This window comes from Suncus etruscus, chromosome 1 (assembly GCF_024139225.1).
Source record: "Suncus etruscus isolate mSunEtr1 chromosome 1, mSunEtr1.pri.cur, whole genome shotgun sequence".
NCBI lineage: Eukaryota > Metazoa > Chordata > Mammalia > Eulipotyphla > Soricidae > Suncus > Suncus etruscus.
Window position 1 is genome coordinate 190323467 of NC_064848.1, and position 25173 is coordinate 190348639.

General features: G+C 44.4%; 1 protein-coding gene across 1 annotated transcript in view; it reads right to left on the reverse strand.

The window, feature by feature from the left end:
- Positions 1-202: 202 nt before the first annotated feature.
- Positions 203-25173, reverse strand: part of BRCA1 (BRCA1 DNA repair associated) — an 81829-nt gene continuing 56858 nt past the window's right edge. The window contains exons 12-18 of the mRNA XM_049768089.1: positions 23422-23499; positions 21711-21751; positions 12354-12437; positions 7708-7762; positions 4496-4569; positions 2278-2335; positions 203-330 (exon numbers count right to left, since the gene is read on the reverse strand). Of these exons, the coding sequence (XP_049624046.1) occupies positions 203-330; positions 2278-2335; positions 4496-4569; positions 7708-7762; positions 12354-12437; positions 21711-21751; positions 23422-23499 (518 nt within the window). The remainder of the gene's footprint in view (positions 331-2277; positions 2336-4495; positions 4570-7707; positions 7763-12353; positions 12438-21710; positions 21752-23421; positions 23500-25173) is intronic.

Consider the following 25173-nt stretch of genomic DNA (forward strand, 5'->3'; position numbering starts at 1 on the left):
TGTGCTATCACACTAGCTGCTCACAAGGATCATTCCAGGTGGTGCTTGGGGGAGGCTATCTGGGGTGCTGGAGATTGAACCAGGGAAGGCCACATGTAAGGCAAGTACCCTACTTGTTGCACTATCTGTTTCTGGCCCCATTTTTTTAAGCTAGTTTTTAGAGTCCTCTGGAGACAAGTCCTGATCAAATGGCTGTCTCAAATTAGCAGCAACTCTCCTTTGAGATCTGAGGTACCAGGTAGTTTTCCAATTCCTGGCATTGGCAGAGGGTTACACTGTCCAATACCCATTCCCGTATCACCACAGGTGCATCACATATCTGTCCAATTCCTGGGGACAAAACACAAGCAGAGATTTGTGTTAGTTCACACATCCCAGACTGAATTCTAACTAAGATTTTCCAGGGATCTGGTTGTATGAATTCTTTTTTTTTGTTTGTTTTGTTTTGTTTTTGGGTCACACCTTGTGGTGCTCAGGAGTTTTTCCTGGCCACGTGCTCAGAAATTGTTCCTGGCAGGTACGGGGGAACCATATGGGATACTGATATTTGAACTACGGTCTGTCCTGGATCGGCTGCATGCAAGGCAAACACAGCCTTACTGATGTGCTATCTCTCTGGCCCTGTATGAATTCTTTTAAATCAGCTACATGCAAGGCAAAATGCCCTACCCACTGTACTATATTACTCCTCTGGCCCCTGCTTGTAACTTTTTCTTTTCTTCGGGATCAGACCCAGAGATGGTCAGGGAACAAATATTCCTGATGAAGCTCTAGTACAGGAGATAAAACCTTGATTGATGATGGGGCCAGAGAGATAGCACAGAGGTAGGGCATCTGCCTTGCAAATAGCCAATTCAGGACAGTGGTTCAAATCCTGGCTTCCCATATGGTCCCCCATACCTGTCAGTAGCGATTTCTTAGCACAGAGCCAGGGGTAACCCCTGAGTGCCTTCAGGTGTGACCCCCCCCAAAAAAAACCCCACCTTTATTGAACTCATACAAGGAAAGCACCCTATCCATAGAACTAACACTCTGGCTGTATGAGTTTTTTTTCGGCCACACCTGGCAGTGCTAAGGGGTTACTCCTGGCTTTGCACTCAGAAATCACTCTTGACAGGCTTGGGGGACCATTTGGGATGCTGGATCGAACCTAGGTCCATCCAGGGTTGGCTGTGTGCAAGGCAAACGCACTACTACTGTACTATCATTCCAGCTACTGTATGTGTTCTTTTTCTTTTCTTTTTTTAGGTTTTGGGCCACACCCAGCAGTGCACAGAAGTTACACTTGGCTCTGTGTTCAGAAATCACTCCTGCCAGACTTGGGGGACCAAACCCAGGTTGGCTGCATGCAAGGCAAATGCGCTATTGTTGTGCTCTAGCCCCGCTGTAAGAGTTCTTTTTTTTTTTTTTTTTTTTTTTGGTTTTTGGGCCACACCCGGCGGTGCTCAGGGTTACTCCTGGCTGTCTGCTCAGAAATAGCTCCTGGCAGGCACGGGGGCCCATATGGGACACCGGGATTCGAACCAACCACCTTTGGTCCTGCATCGGCTGCTTGCAAGGCAAACGCTACTGTGCTATCTCTCGGGCCCGCTGTATGAGTTCTTAAGGTTATTAAAATAGGAGCAAAATTATTGAGCAATGTTTCAAGACACAGAACCTTACTCAGAGGCCTAAAAAGTGACTGCTGATGAAAGCTTGCAGTCTTTTAATATGACCTCCAATTTGCTAAAGAAAAATGTTACCAGAGAATTTGCTGAAAATTGTTGTTTAACATCACTCATGAAGGATTGCTCTTACAAATATAAAATGAACACCAAGTTTAAAAAGAACACTTCAACTATTATTCATTCATTCATTCAATAAATAAATAAATAAATATTTTTGGGTCTTTAGGCCACACCCACTGATGCTCAGAGATTACTCCTGGTGGCTATGTACTCAGAAGTAGCTCCTGGCTTAGGGGACCATATAGGACGCCTATCCTAGGTTAATGCATGCGAGGTATATGCCCTGCTGCTTGCGCCACTACTCCAGCCCCAATAAATAACTATATTTTGCCACACCCAGCTGTCCTCAGGTCTTAACCCTGGCCAACTAGGGAACCATATGGGGTACCTGGAATAGAAATCAGGTTAGCCAATTGCAAGGCAAATGCCTTACACACTGTACAATCACTCTGGCCCTCAGCAAATATTTATTAAATGCCCAGAATGTGCATTTACATGTACTTAAACAATGAGTAAACTGTTGTGAAACAAGTTCATGCAAGTATCTTACCATGAAAACCACTGTCCTCCCAGGCATCTGGCTGCACGATCACAATTGGCTGAGTATCCTGTACCCCCAAGAAAAAAACAGCATTGAGGAAATCAGAGCAGAACTTCTGGAACAATCTGTGCATCATTTCTTTTTTTGTTGTTGGTTTTTGAGCCACACCTAGTGCTTCTCAGGGGTTACTCTTGGCTCTGCACTCAGGAACTACTCTTGGCTGTGCTCGGGATTATATGGGATGGCAGGGATTGAAATGCAGGTTGGCTTTATGTAACACAAATGCTTTACTGCAGTTTTGGCCCCAGTTCATTATGTCTCTCTTTTTTTAATAATCTTAATAAATAAATAAATAAATATAATCTTATGGTACCAAATGGTACAATGTTCTTTGTTTTTTCTTTTTTTTGGTTTTTGGCCATACTAGCGGCTCTCAGGGGTTACTCTTGGCTCTGTACTCAGAAATAGCCCTGGGTTGGGCCAGAGTGGTGGCACTGAGAGGTAAGGTGTTTGCCTTGCCAGTGCTAGCCTAGGACAAACCGTGGTTCGATCCCCCAGCATACTACATGGCCCCAAGCCAGGAGCGCTTTCTGAGAGCATAGCATAGTAAACCCTGAGTGTCACCAGGTATGACCCAAAAAAAAAAAAAAAAAAAAAAAGAAAAGCCTCTGGCAAGTTTGAGGTACCAATTGGATGGCCAGGGATTGGACAGCAGCATGCAAGGCAAACACCCATACTACTGTGCTATTACTCTTGTCCCTCATTATATTTTATAGATTTGAAGTAAACTACTCTATGGGAAGGCACAGAAAGAAAGCAGAGGGCTAGAGATAGTACAGAGGGTAAGGTGTAGCCACAAAAAAAAAAAAAAAAAAAAAAAAAAAGGGAAAGGAAGAGCTAGAGGGAAAAAATCCTTCTTCCCTCAGTACAAAAAGTTTCATTTCTTCCTTTTTTTTCTTTTGGCTTTTGGGTCACACCACATAGCGCTCAGAAACCACCTCTGGGGGCTGGAGAGATAGCGTAGTGGTAGGGCGTTTGCCTTGCAAGCATCTGACCCAGGAACAAAGGTGGTTCGAATCCCAGCATCTCATATGGTTCCCCGTGCCTGCCAGGAGCAATTTCTGAGCAGAGAGCCAGGAATAACACCTGTGTGCTACTGGGTGTGGCCCAAAAACAAAAACAATGTGGGGCTGGAGAGATAGCATGGAGGTAAGGCATTTGCTTTTCATGCAGGTCAGTGGTTCGAATCCCAGCACCCCATATGGTCCCCTGAGCCTGCCATGAGCGATTTCTGAGCATGGAGCCAGGAGTAATCCCTGAGCGCTGCCGGGTGTGACCCAAAAACCAAAAAACCCAAAAACGGGGCTGGAGAGATAGCACAGCGATAAGGCATTTGCCTTAGACACAGAAGGATGGTGGTTAGAATCCCGGTGTCCCATATGGTCCCCTGAGCATGCCAGGAACAATTTCTGAGCATAGAGCCAGGAGTAACCCCTGGTATGACCCAAAAACCAAAACCAAAACCAAAACCAAACCAAACCAACAAACAAACCAAAAAACCCAAAAACAATGAAAAAATTTCGGGGGCCGGAGATTCAAATCCCGGCATCCCATATGGTCCCCCATGCCTGCCAGGAGCGATTTCTGAGCACAGAGCCAGAAATAACCTGAGTGCTACCAGGTGTGGTTCCCCCCACAAAACAAAACAAAAATGAAACAGCCCCTGGAAGACTTGAGGGACCACTTGGGATGCCAGGAATCAAATTGGAGCCCATCCTGGGTTGGCTGCGTGTAAGGCAAATGCCCGACTGCTGTGCTATCTCTCCGACCCCACAAGAAGTTTCTAAATCCTTGCCATTCCACCATTTATGGAATCTTCTGGCATGCATACGTGGTCAGAAGTATATAGAGAAGGGCCCGAAGAGATAGCACAGCGGCGTTTGCCTTGCAAGCAGCCGATCCAGGACCAAAGGTGGTTGGTTCAAATCCCGGTGTCCCATATGGTCCCCTGTGCCTGCCAGGAGCTATTTCTGAGCAGACAGCCAGGAGTAACCCCTGAGCATCACCGGGTGTGACCCAAAAACAAAAAACAAACAAACAAAAAAAAGAAGTATATAGAGAAAAAGATTGTGAGGTTACATAAGGGATTCAGACTGACGTGCCAGCCTTGCTCAATCACAAGGTAAACTGCTGTAACATTCCCACCATGAAAGGTTGCAACTCTTACCTTGCTATGCGTGAATGATGAAAGCTCTTTTACCACAGACGCCCCACAGAGGCGCAGCATCCACTCCAGTTGATCTAAATAGGGCATTTAGGAGTAAAATAACCACATTAACTTGCATACTTAACCTGAGTCCTCTACCCCAAACTTTTCTGGTTGAAGGCTTATAGCAAGACTGTAAGACTTGTCAGCAGAAGTCTCTGCTATAAATGGAAAGAAAGGCCTTAAATTAAAACGGAGGCTAGGAAAAGATGGCACAAAAGGTTGGAGGGCATGCTTTGCTTGTGGGTGCTACAGGTTTGATCCTTGGCATTGCATGGTTCCCAAAACACATCTGGGAGCAACTCAAGCATGGAGTTGGAAGCACCTCATGTGGCCATCTCCAATTAATAAAATCAATCAATACCAAGGGTATGGATTTAATACCAATTTGCTTCTGATATGTTACTATTCTTTATAAGGTAACTTGGTAAATATGATTTGATAGTCTGTTTTTTTGGTTTTTGGGCCACTGAAGCTCAGGGGTTACTCCTGGCTATGTGCTCAGAAATTGCTCCTGGCTTGTGGTAACATATGGGACGCCAGTGGATCAAACCATGGTCTGTCCTAGGCTAGCGCTTGCAAGGCAGATGCTTTAGCTCTAGCACCACCACTCCGGCCCCTTGTTTGTTTTTAGGTTATACAGCTCTGGCTCATACCTGGCTCTGCACTATGAAGTTGCTCCTGACAGGTTCAGGGACCACATGGGATAATGGGATTCGAACCGGGTCCGTCCTGTGCTGGCCACGTGCAAGGCAAACAAACACCTTAACTCTGAACTATGATTTGATAGTCTTTTATTTCTTTTTGTTTTTGGGCCACATCTGGTAATGCTCAGGGGTTACCCCTGGCTATGCACTCAGAAATTGCTCCTGGCTTGGGGGACGCCGGGGTATCGAACCTCGGTCTCGAACCTCGGTCCCTCCAAGGCTAGCGCAGGCAAGGCAGGCACCTTACCTCTAGCGCCACCGCCCGGACCCCATTTGATAGTCTTAAGGCAAGAAATAAGGCTAGGAGCATGCTTCGCACAGAGGAGGGTCAGGTTTTATTTATTTATTTATTTATTTATTTATTTATTTATTTATTTATTTATTTATTTATTTATGTACCACGTGGTGATTTTCAGGAAACCATAATAGGATGCTGGGGATCAAAACTGGGTTGAATGCAAAGCAAGCACTCTATCCATTGTGCTATCTTTCCAGGGAGGCCCTGAATTCCTAATATCACATGCTTCCTTGAGCATCATTAGGAGCAAAGCTCCCGAGCATCACTGGGTATAGCTCAAAAACCTAAACCACAGGACAAAAAGATTGACAGTCTCACAAATAAAACTTCCCCTTTTTAAAAGGAAAAAATACCTAACACCTAATTACTATTACTTTGCTAGATTGCTGGCTAAGATACACCCACCTGTCTTCCCTTCATCCCTCCCTTCTTCTCTTTGGTAATTGATAATCACAGTCACCCAGAGCACCACACTTGGTGGTAATTACTGTAAATGTCAAGAGACAGGAAGATGGGGCCGGAGAGATAGCATGGAGGTAAGGCGTTTGCCTTTCATGCAGGAGGTCATCGGTTCGAATCCCGGCGCCCCATATGGTCCCCTGTGCCTGCCAGGAGCAATTTCTGAGCCTGGAGCCAGGAATAACCCCTGAGCACTGCCAGGTGTGACCCAAAAACCAAAAAAAAAAAAAAAAAAAAAAAAAAAAAAAAAAAGAGACAGGAAGATAATTCATTCAGTTAAAAAAAAAAAAAAAGGTGTGTGTGGGGGGAAGCCAGAGCAGTAACACAGCAGGCAGGGCATTTGCCTTGCACAGTTGACCCTGGTTTGATCCCTGCCGTCTCATATGGTCCCTTGAACCTACCAGAAGTAATATCTGAGCGCAGAGCTCAGGGTGCCACGGGTTACAAACAAACAAACAAAAATCAATATCTTCCTGGACATACTCAGAACTGTGGGGAAAGGTTATTTGCTGATCGGAAATCAACACTCTCAAGGGAAGAGAAATCAGAGAGACTACAGTTCCACCTGTACCTGACCAGTGCTGGTCAGCAGCACTGATCAGCAGGTAGCTTCTACTCCCCTGTGGCTCATTTTTTCTATCAGCCATTTCTGGGTACTGATGACATACATACTCCTGCTGAGGTCAACTAATTCACCTCTAAAATGATTGCTATTTAGAGACTGTTTCTCAGTATATCAAAGTAAAAAAATTTTTTCTTTTCTTTTCCTTTATTTTTGGTTTTTGGGCCACACCCCTTGATAGTCAGGGGTTACTTCTGGCTATGTGCTCAGAAATTGCTCCTGTCCTGACTTGGGTGACCATATGGGGTGCTGGGGGATTGAACCGCAGTCCGTCCTGGGTCAGCTGCATGCAAGGCAAATGCCCTACTGCTTACACCACTGTTCCAGCCCCCAAAGTAATTAAAAAAAATCCTCGAGAGACACTAGGTGCTAGTCTAGATCCTAGATTTTTTTTTTAATTTATCTGATTACAAAAAAAAAATTATCTGATTACTATTATTTTTTTTTTTTGGTCACACCTGGTGACGCTCAGGGTTGTTATTCCTGACTACACACTCAGAAATTGCTCCTGGCTTGGGGGACCATATGGGACACCAGGAATCAAACCGAGTTCCGGCCGCATGCAAGGCAAACGCCATATCGCTGTGCTATCACTCCAGCCCCTTATCTGATTATTTTTAAACTTATTTATTTATTGATTGATGGGATGCCGGGAATCAAACCAGGCCCCTCCCGGTGTGGCCATGTGCAAGGTAAACACCCCACTGCTGTGCTATCTCTCTGGCCCCCTACGTTTTTTATTTTTCCCACACATGGTGGTGCTCAGGGTTTGCTTTTGGTTCTGTACTGTTGGGCTTATAGGACAATATGGGATACTGAGGATTGAAGCTGGGTTGGCCATGGGCAAGGTAAGCGTGCTCCCCACTGTAGTATTACTCCAGCCCTAGATCAGAACTCGTCACTGTTCTACCCTGGAGAAGGGGTGCATGTGGTTTCTTCCATAGGGTTACATGTAGGTAGAGTTTTGTCTGACGGATGATGAAGAAATAGCCTCTAGCCCTGTAAGTACTACTTTTATATGTAGTATTACATCTAAATACCACAATGGAAGAGAACAGTGTTGGACAGCATAATTCTAGTTTCTTACCTGTTGGCATGTTGGTAAAGGGCCCATAGCAACACATTTCTAAGTTTCTGAAGATCTGGGAGAAAGGGAGAGGAATGGAAAAAAAAAGACTGTTATAAAATAGTATGGAATTTATTAAAGAAAACAGAGACGATCAAATATGAAGAATTTCTCTTTTTTGTTTGTTTTTGTTTTTGGGCCACACCCGGCAATGCTCAGGGGTTACTCCTGGCTGTCTGCTCAGAAATAGCTCCTGACAGGCACGGGGGACCATATGAGACACCGGGATTCGAACCAACCACCTTTGGTCCTGGATCGGCTGCTTGCAAGGCAAACGCCACTGTGCTATCTCTCCGGGCCCAAGAATTTCTCTTTTTTTTTCCTTTTGGCCACATGAGGCTGTACTTAGGGGTTGCTCCCCGTAATGTTAAGATGACCATGCAGCATTGGGAATTAAACCCAATATTGTCCACATGAAAATACGAGCTCCAGGGGTCTCAGAGATAGTACAGTGAGGAAGGCAGTACAATAGGTAGAGCATTTGCCTTACCTGAAGAGACCAGCATTTGATCCGAAGCACACATACAGTCCCCAGGGTACCATAAAGAGTAATCCTTGAGTGCAGTCAGGAGTAAACCCTGAGTACAATCAGGTGTGGCTCATTACAAAACGTAGAAATAAAAAGATAAACAAATGGGGCCAGAGAGATAGCATGGAGGTAAGTCATTTGCCTTGCATGCAAAAAAGATAAACAAACAAAAGCCAAAAGCACATGAGCCAACTATTTAAACTATTTTAGTGGCAAATATTTTTTTTTTACCTTCTGAGAATTTCTTTTTTTTTTTTTTTTTGGTTTTTGGGCCACACCCGACAGTGCTCAGGGGTTACTCCTGGCTGTCTGCTCAGAAATAGCTCCTGGCAGGCACGGGGGACCATATGGGACACCGGGATTTGAACCAACCACCTTTGGTCCTGGATCAGCCGCTTGCAAGGCAAACGCCGCTGTGCTATCTCTCCGGGCCCTTCTGAGAATTTCTACTTCTACTTTTCTAGACTGCCCAGTCCTATGTTCAGAACACTGGCAGACCTTTTTTTCCCACCACAATCAGTGGTGCTCCGAGGTTAATCCTGACTCTGCACTCAGGAATCATTTGCTAATGGGCTTTTGGGAAACATTTGCGATGCCAGGGATCAAACCCAAATCAGCCGTACCCTACCCACTGTACCATTTCTCTAGCCTAACAATGGAAAATGTTATAAAAATAATTTTTTCTTTGTTGATAGTGATCGAGTTCAAAGCCTTACAAATTCAACACATGTTCCCATATGGGATGCCGGGATTCCACTGTCTTTCTGCATGCAAGGCAATTGCCTTACTTCCATGCTGTCTCTCCTGCCCTTCAACACATGTTCTTTATTTTTGGGTCACACCTGACAGTGCTCAGGGGACCATATAAGATGATGAGATTCGAACCGCTGTCCTTCTGCATGCATGGCAAACGCTTTACCTCCATGCTATCTCTCTGGCCCCATCAACACATGTTCTCTACAATGTAGCCATATCTTTAACTAAAAGACTTGCAATATGTTTATGTAGGCAATCTACTTTAGACTTACATTTTGTCACTCAAAGGCTGATTATCCCATTGAGACAATCATCAGGCCCAGGTTCCTCCCAGATCACCTTTTTGGGAAGTGTTTTCACTTCTTGTTAAAAGGAAAATACTGGCCTGTTTTTATGTTTAGTAAAGAACCTTGAGAGCAAAATATTTTATATTTGTAGTGCTCATACAGAACTGGGTACATCAACAATAACAATAGTCTTAATTGGCAGAGGTCTGTTTACTGTGCATACATACACATGTTCCTTCTTTATTCTCTTCAGTTCCCAAATACCTGTTCCTATCTTTATAGTACTCTGAGAAAGGCCACTCTTCTTTCAGGTAATCTAAGTAGTATTTTGGGGCCATACCTGGCAGTGCTCAGAAGACAATGCAGCACTGGGATTATATCTGGGATTCTAGTATCTGAAGTATGTGTGTGTAGCCTGTTCCCTACTCCTAGCATTATTGCTCAGGCCACAGTCCCTGTAGTTTTCATTTTTTGTGTTTTGGGTTACTCCTGGCTCTGTGTTCAGAAATCACTACTGATGGGGACCGGAGAGATAGCATGGAGGTAGGGTATTTGCTTCGCATGCAGAAGGACGGTGGTTCGAATCCCGGTATCCCACATGGTCCCCCACTCCTGCCAGGAGCAATTTCTGAGCGCAGAGTAACCTCCGAGTGCTGCCAGGTGTGACCCCAAAACCCAACCCCCCAAAAAAGAAATTACTACTGATGGAGCTCGAGAGATCATATTATATGCCAGGGATCAAACTCAGGCTAACTGCATGCAAGACAATGCTCTCTACCTGCTGTGCTATCACTCCAGCTCATTTTATTTTTAATGTTATTTTGGGGCCACACCTGACAGTGCTCAAGACTTACTCCTGGCTCTCTGTCTGGGGAACACTCTTCACAGGCTTAGGGGAACATATAGGGTGCCGGGTATCGAACACATGGGTTGGTTGTATACAAGACAGGCACTCTACCTGCTATACTATATATGACTCCAGACCCTATGAAGTTTTTTCTTCATCTCGAAGTGAAGTCTGATTTTAATCTTACTGTCTGTTATCCAGAAGACAGAGATCAGACTGTGCTTTTTCTACTTACACTGCTTGACAGCTTTGTTTAAAATAACTCTGCGGGCCCGGAGAGATAGCACAGCGGCATTTGCCTTGCAAGCAGCTGATCCAGGACCAAAGGTAGTTGGTTCGAATCCCGGTGTCCCATATGGTCCCCCGTGCCTGCCAGGAGCTATTTCTGAGCATACAGCCAGGAGTAACCCCTGAGCATTGCCGGGTGTGACCCAAAAACCAAAACCAAAACCAAAAAAACAAAAAAACCCCAAAACTCTCTGTGATGATGGAGCTTTTTGTATTAGCATTAGTTGTAAGGTAGACTGGAGTCATGTAGATATGAGAAGCTGAAATGTGTTTACAGCGAGTAAACTTAGTATTTTTTAGTTTTTGGGTCCCATTCGGCTCTGTACTCAGGAATTATGTTCAAAGGTGTTCAGGTGGACCAAATGGAATACTGGGGATGAAATCCTGGTCAGTTATGTGCAAAGAAAGCAGTCTACCTGCTGTACTACTGCTCTTCAGAAACTGGAAGCTTTACCTCTGGACAGGTAGTTTTTAGGGCTAGAGATAGTACAGTGGGTAAGGCATTTGCCTTGCATCCTGAGTCCACCAAGAGTAATTCCTGAGTGCAGAGCCAGGAGTCGACCCTGAGCACTGCTGGATGTGGCCCCCAAACCAAAACCCAAAACAACAACAACAACAACAACAACAACAAAAAATAAGAAACAGTTACACTTTTCCATAAGAAAAAATGATAACTATTTTCAGGATGTTGCTATTTGACCAGCCACTTTTTATCACTGTCACCCTAAGCTCAGGTGAAAAACCCAAATATTAGAATATCCTTTACTGGGGCTGGAGAGATAGCATGGAGGTAAGGCGTTTGCCTTTCATGCAGGAGGTCATCGGTTCGAATCCCGGCGCCCCATATGGTCCCCCGTGCCTGCCAGGAGCTATTTCTGAGCAGAGAGCCAGGAGTAACCCCTGAGCACCGCCGGGTGTGGCCCAAAAACCAAAAAAAAAAAAAGAATATCCTTTACTTATAAATGGACAGACATGAATAATATACTGAGTAAAATGAGTCAGAGGGAGAGGGACAGAAAAAAAATGATAGTATTCATTTGTGGGGTTAAAAAACAAGTAACAACAGGGGTCAGAGAGATAGCATAGTTGTAGGGCATTTGCCGTGTATGTGGTCAACACAGGAAGGATGGTGGTTTGAATCCCAGCATCCCATGTGGTCCCCAAACCTGCTGGGAGCGATTTCTGAGCACAGAACCAGGAGTAACCCTTGAGCACCACCGGGTGTGATCCCCAAACCCCAAGCAAACATAGATTCTGGAGCTTGACTGTGTTCAAATAGTTGAACCGTGGGTTCAAAATCAGCTTAGTGGATTTGGGCAAGTTACTCAACCTAAGATAATTACAGTACACACCTTGAAGGATTACAACAAAATTATTAATTAGGGTCAGAGAGCTAACTCAGGGATCACAGGTGCATTAACTTGTATGTGCAAGGCTCTGAGCATTGCCAGGTCTTCACACTGAAACAGCCAGCCTGGCCAGTCATGTATCATGAGAAGTGGCCCCAGGTCTCCTGGGCACTACTGAAAGTCCTACCTCCCTAAATAGTTAGCTAAAATGAGTATAGTTGTTGGCATATGGTGACCACAGTACAGATGTTAAGTTCTGAATATCCATTCCCTTCTCTTCGATGCTTTCACAGACGGCAACATGTACTTTCCCCTCATGGTACCTACTACACTGTCTTGAGAAAGAAACCACAGTGGAATGTAAAGAGCACAAACTATATATTTCCAAGGTTTTAAACCCAAGCTCTGTCACTTATCAGCTGAGATTTGAATCTGGACTAAACAGCAGTTTCTCTATGTTCCCTCATTTTAAAAATGAATTAATTAAATGAATACTTACCTCACTGGAGAATTAGTAAAGAATTGTTTATATTAGGGGGAGGAGCCTGTACCTTTATTTCCTGGGATTCTCTTGCTCTCTTTGGACCTTGGTGGTTTCTTCCATTAACAACATCTCCTTTGACTTCAAAGTCATGCTGAAAGAAACCCAATCCAAATGGCAGGGATCAGACAAAGAGAAACCTCCAGCAAAGTAGATATACTGCCAGGCAGTTTGGAGTCTCCCCCATCCGCAAATAATTCTTTTTGGTGGGCTAAATGAAATGACCAGCAGCTTAGCTGCTGAAATAAATTCACTGAAGCAAATCTTTGTGGGCAGAAATGAACAATTGGCTTTTCACCTCACTGGGACTTAATGTATTTTAATTTTCAACATCTATCTCCTCTCAAAATGTTCACTTAGCATTTAGATTAAATGGCTAATACTGTACTGTTATAAAGAAAGCCAGAGAAAACCTGGTCTTTAAATCAATTGTATATTACCTTCTAAGGAAATAAGTGATTCCTAGATTTCCATCAAAAGATTTACAGTTATGAGTTGAAGAGATAGCATGGAGGTAGGGTGTTTGCCTTGCATGCAGAAGGATGGTGGTTCGAATCCCCTCATCCCATATGGTCCCCTGAGCGCTGCCAGGTATGACCCCCAAAAATCCAAAAACAACAAAAAATTTACAGTTAACAAAGTAAGATAAAATATCCATTAAAGGAGTCAGAGCGGTAGCACAAGCTGTAAGGTGTGCCTTGCATGCACTAGCCTAGGACGGATCACGGTTTGATTTCCCCAGCATCCCATATGGTCCCCCAAACTAGGGGAGATTTCTGAGTGCATAGCCAGGAGTAACCCCTGAGCGTCACCGGGTGTGGCTGAAAAACAAAACAAAAAATATATATCCAGGAAAATATATACAGTGAAGATGTTTTCTTTTTGGGTCATACCAGTTATGCTTAGGGCTTATTCCTGCAAGGGCTTGAAGTACTATATAAGGTACAGCAGATCAAACCTGGGTTGACTTTGCAAGCCAAGTGCAACTACTCATATATCTCTAGTTCAAGATACTTTTTCAAGGGCCCGGAGAGATAGCACAGCGGTGCTTGCCTTGCAAGCTTCCGATCCAGGACCTAAGGTGGTTGGTTTGAATCCTGGTGTCCCATATGGTCCCCCGTGCCTGCCAAAAGCTATTTCTGAGCAGACAGCCAGGAGTAGCCCCTGAGCACCGCCGGGTGTGGCCCAGAAACCAAAAAAAAAAAAAAAAAGATACTTTTTCAAAATTGCTTATACAAATTCAGAATGAAGAAATAAAGAGCAATGGAATCGGGATATGTGTAATTAGAATATTTAGAAAAAATTGGGGGGGGAGGGAATGCTTAGAAAAAATTCTGAGTGGGCAAGAGATAGTACAGCAAGTAAGGCAAATGCTTTGAATGTGACCAAACTGGCTCTAATGTTTATTATTGTTTACTATGTTTTGGCCACAACTGGCCCCTTGGAGGACCATACAGGATGCTGGGTGATCAAACATAGGTCAACCAAGTTCAAGGCAAGCAATCTATCCAGTGTACTATCACTCTGGCTCCTGAATTTTATCATTAGTAGCACATATGGCCCCCTCAGTACCACCAGGAATAATTCTTGCTGAGCAACAGAACCAAGAATAGCCCTAGGTTCAATTAGATGCAGTTCCCCTAAAACAAAACAAAAAACCAAAATTTTTTCTTTTGGTCTCTTTTTTGTTTTTTGTTCACACCCGGCAGCACTCAGGGGTTACTCCTGGCTTTATGCTCAGAAATCGCTCCGGGCAGGCTCAGGGGACCACATGGGATGCCGGGATTCGAACCACCGACCTTCTGCATGTAAGGTAAACGCCTTACCTTCATGCTATCTCTCCGGCCCCTCTTTTTGGTCTCTCTTTTTTTTTAATTTATTTAAACACCTTAATTACATACATGATTGTGTTTGGGTTTCAGTCATGCAAAGAACACCACCCATCACCAGTGCAACATTCCCATCGCCAATGTCCCAAGTCTCCCTTCGCCCCACCCGACCCCCGCCTGTACTCTAGACAGGCTCTCCATTTTCCTCATACATTCTCATTATTAGGACAGTTCAAAATGTAGTTATTTCCCTAACTAAACTCATCACTCTTTGTGGTGAGCTTCCTGAGGTGAGCTGGAACTTCCAGCTCTTTTCTCTTTTGTGTCTGAAAATTATTATTACAAGGGTGTCTTTCATTTTTCTTAAAACCCATAGATGAGTGAGACCATTCTGTGTTTTTCTCTCTCTCTCTGACTTATTTCACTCAGCATAAAAGATTCCGTGTACATCCATGTATAGGAAAATTTCATGACTTCATCTCTCCTGACAGCTGCATAATATTCCATTGTGTATATTACCACAGTTTCTTTAGCCATTCGTCTGTTGAAGGGCATCTTGGTTGTTTCCAGAGTCTTGCTATGGTAAATAGTGCTGCAATGAATATAGGTGTAAGGAAGGGGTTTTTGTATTGTATTTTTGTGTTCCTAGGGTATATTCCTAGGAGTGGTATAGCTGGATCGTATGGGAGCTCGATTTCCAGTTTTTGGAGGAATCTCCATATCGCTTTCCATAAAGGTTGAACTAGACGGCATTCCCACCAGCAGTGGATAAGAGTTCCTTTCTCTCCACATCCCCGCCAACACTGTTTATTCTCATTCTTTGTGATGTGTGCCATTCTCTGGGGTGTGAGGTGGTATCTCATCGTTGTTTTGATTTGCATCTCCCTGATGATTAGTGATGTGGAACATTTTTTCATGTGTCTTTTGGCCATGTGTATTTCTTCTTTGTCAAAGTGTCTGTTCATTTCTTCTCCCCATTTTTTGATGGGGTTAGATGTTTCAGCAAGATGGGAATGGAGGGAACCTTTCTCAATATAGTGAAGGCCATCTACCACAAGCCAGTGGCAAATATTATCCTCAATGGAGAAAAACTGAAAGCCTTCCATCTAAATTCTGGCACAAGACAAGGCTGTCCTCTCTCACCACTCCTATTCAACATAGCACTGGAAGTACTTGCTATAGCGATTAGGCAAGAAAAGGATATCAAGGGAATCCAGATAGGAAAGGAAGAAGTCAAGCTCTCACTGTTTGCAGATGACATGATACTCTACTTAGAAAACCCTAAAGACTCTATCAAAAAGCTTCTAGAAACAATAGACTCATATAGCAAGGTGGCAGGCTACAAAATTAACACACAAAAATCAATGGCCTTTCTATACACCAATAGTAATAAGGAAGAAATAGACATTAAGAAAACAACCCCATTCACAATAGTGCCACACAAACTCAAATATCTTGGAATCAACTTGACTAAATATGTGAAGGACCTATACAAAGAAAACTATAAAACTCTGCTCCAAGAAATAAGAGAGGACACACGGAAATGGAAACGCATACCCTGCTCATGGATTGGCAGGATTAACATCATCAAAATGGCAATACTCCCCAAGGCATTATACAGATTTAATGCCATCCCTCTAAAGATACCCATGACATTCTTCAAAGAAGTGGATCAGACACTTTTGAAATTCATTTGGAACAATAAACACCCTCGAATAGCTAAAGCAATCATTGGGAAAAAGAATATGGGAGGAATTACTTTCCCCAACTTTAAACTGTACTACAAAGCAACAGTTATCAAAACAGCATGGTATTGGAATAAGGATAGGTCCTCAGATCAGTGGAATAGGCTTGAATACTCAGAAAATGTTCCCCAGACATACTTCCACCTAATTTTTGATAAAGGAGCAGGAAATCCTAAATGGAGCAGGGAAAGCCTCTTCAACAAGTGGTGTTGGCACAATTGGATAGCCACTTGCAAAAAATTGAACTTAGACCCCCAGCTAACATCATGTACGAAGGTAAAATCCAAATGGATTAAAGACCTCGATATCAGCCCCAAAACCATAAGATATATAGAACAGCACATAGGCAAAACACTCCAGGACATTACAGGCATCTTCAAGGAGGAAACTGCACTCTCCAAGCAAGTGAAAGCAGAGATTAACAGATGGGAATATATTAAGCTGAGAAGCTTCTGCACCTCAAAGGAAATAGTGCCCAGGATACAAGAGCCACCCACTGAGTGGGAGAAACTATTCACCCAATACCCATCAGATAAGGGGCTAATCTCCAAAATATACAAGGCACTGACAGAACTTTACAAGAAAAGAACATCTTTTTGGTCTCTTTAATTAAATATCAAGTACAACATTCTAAATGCTTCATAACAGCATATACTAACATTTTTTTTTTAAATCACACCTGGCAGCGCTCAGGGGTCACTCTTGGCTCTATGCTCAGAAATCGCTCCTGGCAGGCAAGGGGGACCATATGGGATGCTGGGATTCGAACCACCGTCCTTTTGCATGCAAGGCAAACGCCCTACCTCCATGCTATCTCTCCAGCCCCTGTAGTAGCATTTTTTTTTGTTTCTTCTTTTTTTCTTTTTTCTGTTTCTTTTTCTGTTTTATTTTGCTCGTTGTAGTAGCATTTTTTTTTTTTGTTTTGTTTTGTTTTTGGGCCGCACCCGGCGTTGCTCAGGGGTTCCTCCTGGCTGTCTGCTCAGCAATAGGTCCTGGCAGGCACGGGGGACCATATGGGACACCGGGACTCGAACCAACCACCTTTGGTCCTGGATCGGCTGCTTGCAAGGCAAACGCCGCTGTGCTATCTCTCCGGGCCCGTAGTAGCATTTTTTAATTTTTTGGGTCACACCTGGTGATGCTACGGAGTTACTATTGGTTCTGTAGTTGGGAATTACTCCTGATGATGCTTGGGATTAAACTTGGGACAGTCACATGCCCAAGTTTTTGGTTTTTGGGTCACACTCGGCAACGCTCAGGGGTTACTCCTGGCTCTAGACTCAGAAATCACTCCTGGCAGACACAGGGGATCATATGGGATGCCGGGATTTGAACCACCGTCCTTCTACATGAAAGGCAAACGCCTTACCTTCATGCTATCTCTCCGGTCCCGACTCTAGCTATTGTATTATTGTTCTGGCCCCAAACTATCTTATTTTTAGGGCACACATACATAGGTGTTGGATCATATTTAGCAGTGCTAAAGAGGTATTATGTAATGTTTGGTATTGTATCAGGGCCAGCTGCATGTAAAGCAGCATCTTAACTTCTTTTGTCTTTTGTTTTGTTGTTTTTGCGTAACACCTGGAGGGATTACTCCTAGTTCTGCACTCAGGTGGGGCCTGACTCCTAGTGGGGCTTGGAGACCTTATGTCCTGAGAGGATCAAACCCGGATTAGCTGTGTGCAAGGCCAATGCCCTACCTGCTGTAATATTGCTCTGGTCCCATAACGTTTTAACTTCTATCCTAGTTCTATAGTGGGATGTTTTTTGAGGCCACACATGGTGGGGGTTGGGGACTACTTATGCTCTATGCTCAGGGCACCATGTGGTGCCAGAAATTTAATCTGGGTCTGCAGTCATTAAGCTCTAGTCTAGTATCTAAATGTATCTTTTCGTTTTGGGGCTACACCTGGTAGAGCTGAGGTGCTATTCATTATTCTGTGCTTAGCAGGTCATATGCAGTGCCTGGATCAAACCAGGGTCAGCTGCTTGAAAGGCAAAAGCCTTACCACTTAGACTCCAGTCCTTTCTCCAGACTTTAAGAATATCTCTATAGGGCCCGGAGAGATAGCACAGCGGTGTTTGCCTTGCAAACAGCCGATCCAGGACCAAAGGTGGTTGGTTCGAGTCCCGGTGTCCCATATGGTCCCCCGTGCCTGCCAGGAGCTATTTCTGAGCAGACAGCCAGGAGTAACCCCTGAGCACCGCCGGGTGTGACCCAAAAAAACAAAAAACAAAAAACAAAACAAAACAAAAAAGAATATCTCTATTGGGGGGGGGGGGCGGAGAGATAGCATGGAGGTAGGGCGTTTGCCTTTCATGCAGAAGATGCATGGTTCGAATCCCGGCGTCCCATATGGTTCCCCGAGCCTGCCAGGAGCAATTTCTGAGCATAGAGCCGGAGTAACCCCTGAGCACTGCTAGGTGTGACCCAAAAATAAAAAAAAAAAAAGATTGGGCCCGGAGAGATAGCACAGCGGCGTTTGCCTTGCAAGCAGCCGATCCAGGACCAAAGGTGGTTGGTTCGAATCCCGGTGTCCCATATGGTCCCCCGTGCCTGCCAGGAGCTATTTCTGATTAGACAGCCAGGAGTAACCCCTGAGCACCGCCGGGTGTGACCCAAAAAACCAAAAAAAAAAAAAGATTATCTCTATTGTTTCTCTACCTTTGAACATGAACCCAGAATCCAGGGAATGGAGGGCTAGTATAGCAGGTAGGGTGATTGCCTTGCATGTGGCTGATCCAGGTTTAATCGCCAGCATCCATATGGTACCCAAAGCACTGCCAGAGAAATTTCTAAGCACAGAATCAAAAGTGACTCCTGAGCATTGCCGAGAGTAAATACCCTTCCCCCTGCAAAATGAATATGAATCCTGCTTAAGAAGAGACCGGTCTTGTTTACGGCTAGATTCCTGGTGCTAAGCACATAGTAGGTTCTCAATAATATAAATCACTGAATGCAACTTAAACCAACAAAAATACCATTTCATTATAAATATGCTAAATAAAGCCTAATAGTTTAAACTGCTTTCACTAATTTTATTTTGCTTGATCTGTTGTCACCAGCAGCTCTTAGATGGCTCTGTTCTAAAATTACTCCTCCTCATACACATTATCTTATTTACTTCTCACTGTTCTCATAAAGAGTAACATCTCTTCAGAGGAATTTGAGTTCTAAAAAGTATATTTGCATATTAGTATGAAGGATTTTTCTTCAAGAGCGAATGATTGGCCGGAGAGATAGCATGGAGGTAAGGTGTTTGCCTTTCAATGCAGAAGGATGGTGGTTCAAATCCTGGCATCCCATACGGTCTCCCAAGCCTGCCAGGAGTGATTTCTGAGCTTAGAGCCAAAAGTAACCCCTGGGCGCCGCTGGGCGTGACCCCGAAAACCAAAAACCAACCAACCAACCAACCAACTAAACAAACAAACAAAAACCAAAAAACCAAGAGTGAATGATCAATTTTCTTTTTCCTCCTCCCCCACCCCTCCCCTCCTCTTCTTTTCTTCTTCTTCTTTGGGTCACACCTGGCAGCACTCAGGGGGTACTCCTGGTTCTATGCTCAGAAATCACCCCTGGCAGGCACAGGGGATCATGTGGGATGCCGGGATTCGAACCATTGTCCTGCATGAAGAGCAAATGCCTTCCCTTCATGCTATCTCTCCAGCTCCCTGAATGATCAATGTTCTTTTCTTTTTTTTCCTTTTTGGGTCACACCCGGCAATGCTCAGGGGTTACTCCTGGCTCTATGCTCAGAAATCGCTCCTGGCAGGCCCAGGGGACCATATGGGATTTGACCCACTGACCTTCTGCGTGCAAGGCAAATGCATTACCTCCATGCTATCTCTCCAGCCCCTTAATGATCAATTTTCAATAAAGGTATATACATATGTGCAAGGTGGATACATATATGTAAGAGGTGGGCCTATTTATGGGACTGGAGTGATAGCATAGCAGGGAGGGCATGTAGCAACCCAGGTTCGATTCCCAGCATCCCATATGGTCCCCTAAACCTGCCAGGAGTGATTCTTGAGCAAGGTGTAAGCTGAGTGCAGCTTGCTGTGTCCCTATCCCCCCTTCATTCCTTTGATGATGAAAGATTTCTATTGAAATTTAATTCAGGAACAAATGACTAAAAACAAAATTTCCTGGTTTGCTCTGTGCAACTTTTTGTCACACCGGGCAGCAGTCAGGGGTTACTCCTGACTCTATGCTCAGAAATCGCTCCTGGCAGGCTCAAGGGACCATGTGGGATGCTGGGATTCGAATCACCATCCTTCTGCTTGCAAGGCAAATGCCCTACCTCCATGCTATCTCTCCAGCCCCTCTGTGTAACTCTTTTTTTTTGGTTTTTGGGTCACACCCGGGAGCACTCAGGGGTTTCCTGGTTTTACGCTCAGAAATCGCACCTGGCAGGCACGGGAGACCATATGGTATGCCGGGATTCAAACCCCCGTCCTTCTGCATGAAAGGCAAATGCCTTACCTCCATGCTATCTCTCCAGCCCCCTGTGTAACTCTTTTTTTTTTTTTTTTTTTTGTGGTTTTTGGGTCACACCCGGCAGTGCTCAGAGGATTTTCCTGGCTCCATGCTCAGAAATTGCTCCTGGCAGGCACGGGGGACCATATGGGATGCTGGGATTTGAACCGATGACCTTCTGCATGAAAGGTAAAAGCCTTACCTCCATGCTATCTCTCCGGCCCCTGTGTAACTCTTAGTGGAAAACCATGGAACATAGTTCAAGAAAGGAAGCAGGAAAACTTTTAAGAAATATATGACTCGGGGCTGGAGAGGTAACATGGAGGTAAGGTGTTTGCCTTGCATACATAAGGATGGTGGTTTAAATCTTGGCATTCCATTTGGGCCCCTGAGGTCTGCTGGGTGTGACCCTCCCAAAAAAAACCAAAACAAAACAAGAAATATATGACTCAATGGCATCAAACCTTTCTGATTAGTGTGAAGCCTGAAGCAGAAGGGACTCCATTTTGTCAACCCAAAGTTTCCATTTAAAGGCTAAGTTTCTTTTCTTTTTGGTTTTTGGGTCACTCCCGGCAGCACTCAGGGTTTATTCCTGGCAGGATCGGGGACCATATGGGATGCTGGGATTCAAACCACCACCCTACCTCCATGCTATCTCTCCGGCCCCATAAAGGCTGTTTCTGTCCCAACAATAATGATGCAGATCCCAATGTCCTATAAACCACATATACCACTCTAGATATCTAGCCAAAAAAGAACATGATGAAACATCTTTGGAAAACCTTGACAGCACTGGTGAAGGGGGGTGTTCTTTATATGACTGAAACCCAACTACAATCATGTTTGTAATCTAGGTGTTTACATAAAGATATTAAAAAAAAACAAAAAAACAAGAAAAAAAACCCCTAGACAGGGGCTGGAGTGACAGCACAATGACAGGGCATTTGCCTTGTATGCAGCTGACCCAAGACAGACTTGGGTTCGATCCCCGGCATCCCATAGTCCCTCCCAAACCAGGAGCGATTTCTGACTGCATAGCCAGGAGTAACCCCTGAGTGTCATTGGGTGTGGCCCAAGCCCCTCCCCCAAAAGAAAAATCCCAGATAACAGCCAATCAACTTAAAGGTCATGATTTCCTGATTCTAGCCCTATATAACCTGGCTTGTGACCCATAGAGGGGTTGCCTCCTGTGGGAGGTGGCCAATTGTTCAGTTTGTAGTTTGACAAATAAAGCTTTTCTGTGTTTTATTTCAATTGTGAGATCTTGTCTTTCGACTCTGGACCCTAACTTTATAACATCAAGTACCTACCTCATCCAGTAGCTTTTTTTCTTTGATTGATTCTGTCACCCCTAAAAAGATTACAGAAAAGAGGTCACATGAAGCAGAAAACATGCTTTTTAAGAACATTCTTTGCAGTGATGGGGTGAATGTAGTGTCAAACTTATTGCCTCTACTGAATGATTTTCTTTTTGGATCACACCTGGTGGTCAGTGGGAGATCATGTGGTGCCTTGTACATGGTAGAGCCAGGTTTGCTCCCTGGTACCTCTGAACTCCACCAGGAGTGAATCCCAGCTTACAGGGTCAGGAATAAGCCTCTAGCAGTATTAGGTGTGGCCCAAAACTGTAAAATAAAATAAGAATGGGGCTGGAGAGATAGCACAGGGCCACAAGGGCATTTGCCTTGCACACAGCCGATCCAGGACGAATGATGGTTCAAATCCTGGCATCACATATGGTTCCCTGTGCCTGCCAGGAGTGATTTCTGAGTACAGAGCCAGGAATTACCCAAGTGCCACCGGGTGTGATCCAAAAAAAAACAAAACAAACCAAAAACAAAACACACCAAAAAAACCCAGAAATATGGGCTGGAGAGATAGCATGGAGGTAGGGCATTTGCCTTCCATGCAAAAGGACGATGGTTCGAATCCAGGCATCCCATATGGTCCCTTGTGCCTGCCAGTGGCGATTTATTTTCTTTTCTTTTTTTTTAGTTTTTGGGCCACACCCGGTGGTGCTCAGGGGTTACTCCTGGCTGTCTGCTCAGAAATAGCTCCTGGCAGGCACGAGGGACCATACGGGACACCGGGATTTGAACCAACCACCTTAGGTCCTGGATAGGCTGCTTGCAAGGCAAACGCCGCTGTGCTATCTCTCCGGGCCCTGCCAGTGGCGATTTCTGAGCACAGAGTCAGGAGTAACCCCTAAGCAAAGCCAGGCTCACACCTTGTCTTGCTCAAAAAAAAAAAAAACAAAAAAAAAACAGAAGTAGGTGGCTAATTTATTCACATAGGAGCACAAAAAGAGGTCTTTCTATAAAACCACAGCTCATTAATAAGACAGATATTTCCTTCCATATCTCAAGTGATGCTTAAACATTATAAAAGTGACTGCTGGGAGGGGCCAGAGCAGAGTGCAAGCGCTAGGGCGTTTGCCTTGCATGCGCTGACTTAGGATGGACCTCTGTTGATTTCTGAACGCATAGCCAGGAGTAATCCTTGAGCGTCACAGGTGTGGCCCCCCCCCCCCCCCCGCAAAAGTGCTGGGACCAGATTGATAGCACAGTGCGTAGGTTGTTTGCCTTGCATGCAGCTGACCCAGGTTCAATCCCACGTATTCCATGTTCCCTTACCAGGAGTAAGGGAATGCAGAGGAGTAACTCCTGAGCAAGACAAGGTGTGAGCCCAAACTGACATAATAATGATGATGATGATAAGAATAATAAATAAGTGACTGCTGCACAAGATTTTCTGCCTACTAAATAAATTAGTTTATAAGCTAACATTGCTGGGAACCAATTAGGTTCTATTAATTACAAAAAGAAATCGATTTCCCTAACACCAGCAGCTTATCTAAGCAAAGAGATATGCATTAAAGATAAAGCTAGTTAGTGTTACCATTAAAGATCTTTTAGGAATTCAGATTCAGTATCAGCAAAAACTTAGGTGTTAACATGTTAGGTGTAAAAATGCAATTCTGAAGTGTTAAAGGGAGGAGGGGAGAAATTATATTGTACTTACAAAAATAGCTAACTATCCATTTTCCTCCTGCAACTCCCAGAAAATATTTCAGTGTCCGTTCACAGACCAATTCAGCATCTACAGAATGAAAAACAACTCAAGGATTAGTAAAAGTTAAAAAATAACGAGGAAGCGCTATCCTAAGAAGCTAAAGCAGAGCCAGAGAAGTCCGAGGGTAGAGCATTCGCCTTGCCAACCTGTGTTTGATCTATGGTACCTCATAAGATCCTTCAAGCTCTGCCAAAGATCCATGAAGCCTGATCATTGCCGGTATGGCCCCAAACCAAAACAAAAATGTAAAGCTTGGAGGTCAGAGTGATAGTGCAGCAAATAAGACACTGCCTTGCATGCAGCCGACCAAGGTTCGATGCCCGGTATCCCATATGGTTCTCTGAGTACTGCCAGGAGTAACTTCTGAGTGCAATGTCAGGAGTAAGTAACCCTTAACCATCACTGGGTATGGCCCCAAAACACACACATTAAAAATAAAAACTATGGGGCCGGGCGGTGGCGCTGGAGGTAAGGTGCCTGCCTTACCTGCGCTAGCCTAGGAGACGGACCGCGGTTCGATCCCCCGGCGTCCCATATGGTCCCCCAAGCCAGGAGCGACTTCTGAGCGCATAGCCAGGAGTAACCCCTGAGCGTTACCGGGTGTGGCCCAAAAACCAAAAAAAAAAAAAAAATAAATAAAAACTAAAGTAGAGATGGAAAATATGCTTTGCATGAAGAAAGCCTAGATTCAACCCAGGCATCACATGGTACCTCAGTATTACCAGAAATAAGTCCTAGCACAAGGTCAGGAGTGAATATGGCCCAAAAAATAAAACAAGAAAAACTTTCAGTAGCACTGATTCCAGTAGTACTAAAATAGACAGACAGGAAGTTCCATTTTAGTGGATGGCAGTATTAAAACTGGGAGAAAAAAAATATTGCTGAGGGCCAGAGTGATAAATGGTGGTTAGGGCTTGCCTTGCACTCGGCCAACTGGGTTTAATCCCCCACATCCCATATGGTCCCCCAAGCCCACCAGAAGCTGAGCGCAGAGCCAGGAATCAAAGTATTGCTAAAAGGGCCCAGAGAGATAGTACAGCGGCGTTTGCCTTGCAAGCAGCCGATCCAGGACCAAAGGTGGTTGGTTCCAATCCCGGTGTCCCATATGGTCCCTCGTGCCTGCCAGGAGTTATTTCTGAGCAGACAGCCAGGAGTAAGCCCTGAGCACCGCCGGGTGTGGCCCAAAAAACAAAACAAAACAAAAAAAAGTATTGCTAAAAGTCTAAACTTAAAATATTACAATGATGAATTTTTGCTCCCAGATTATCTGGGGAATCCCGAAAAACACCCAGTGATATTCAGGGCTTACTGTGGCTCTGTACTCAGAGATCACTCTTGTAGAGGCTTTTGAGAAATCTATGTGGTATCAGGGATTGAGCATGGGTTGGCCATGTGCAAATGAAACGCTTACCCACTGTACTATTTCTCCCGTTCCTCAAATGACATTTTGTCATTACCTTTTCCCCATCTTCAGATACCACTGATATAGGTATACTGTTAGTTACTGTCCGCTTAAAACAGAAACATATTCAATCCCCTAGAGGTCTCCATTATCACACAAGTCAAAGTCAAGACTGAGTGAAGACTTATTTCTACTCCTTCCTTTGGGTCATAGTTCACCTAAAATTTGGGATTCCTCTAACCAGAAAAGCCTTTCACCGTGCAATCAGGAGTAGAAAAGAAGTGTTTCATTGTTCTGAC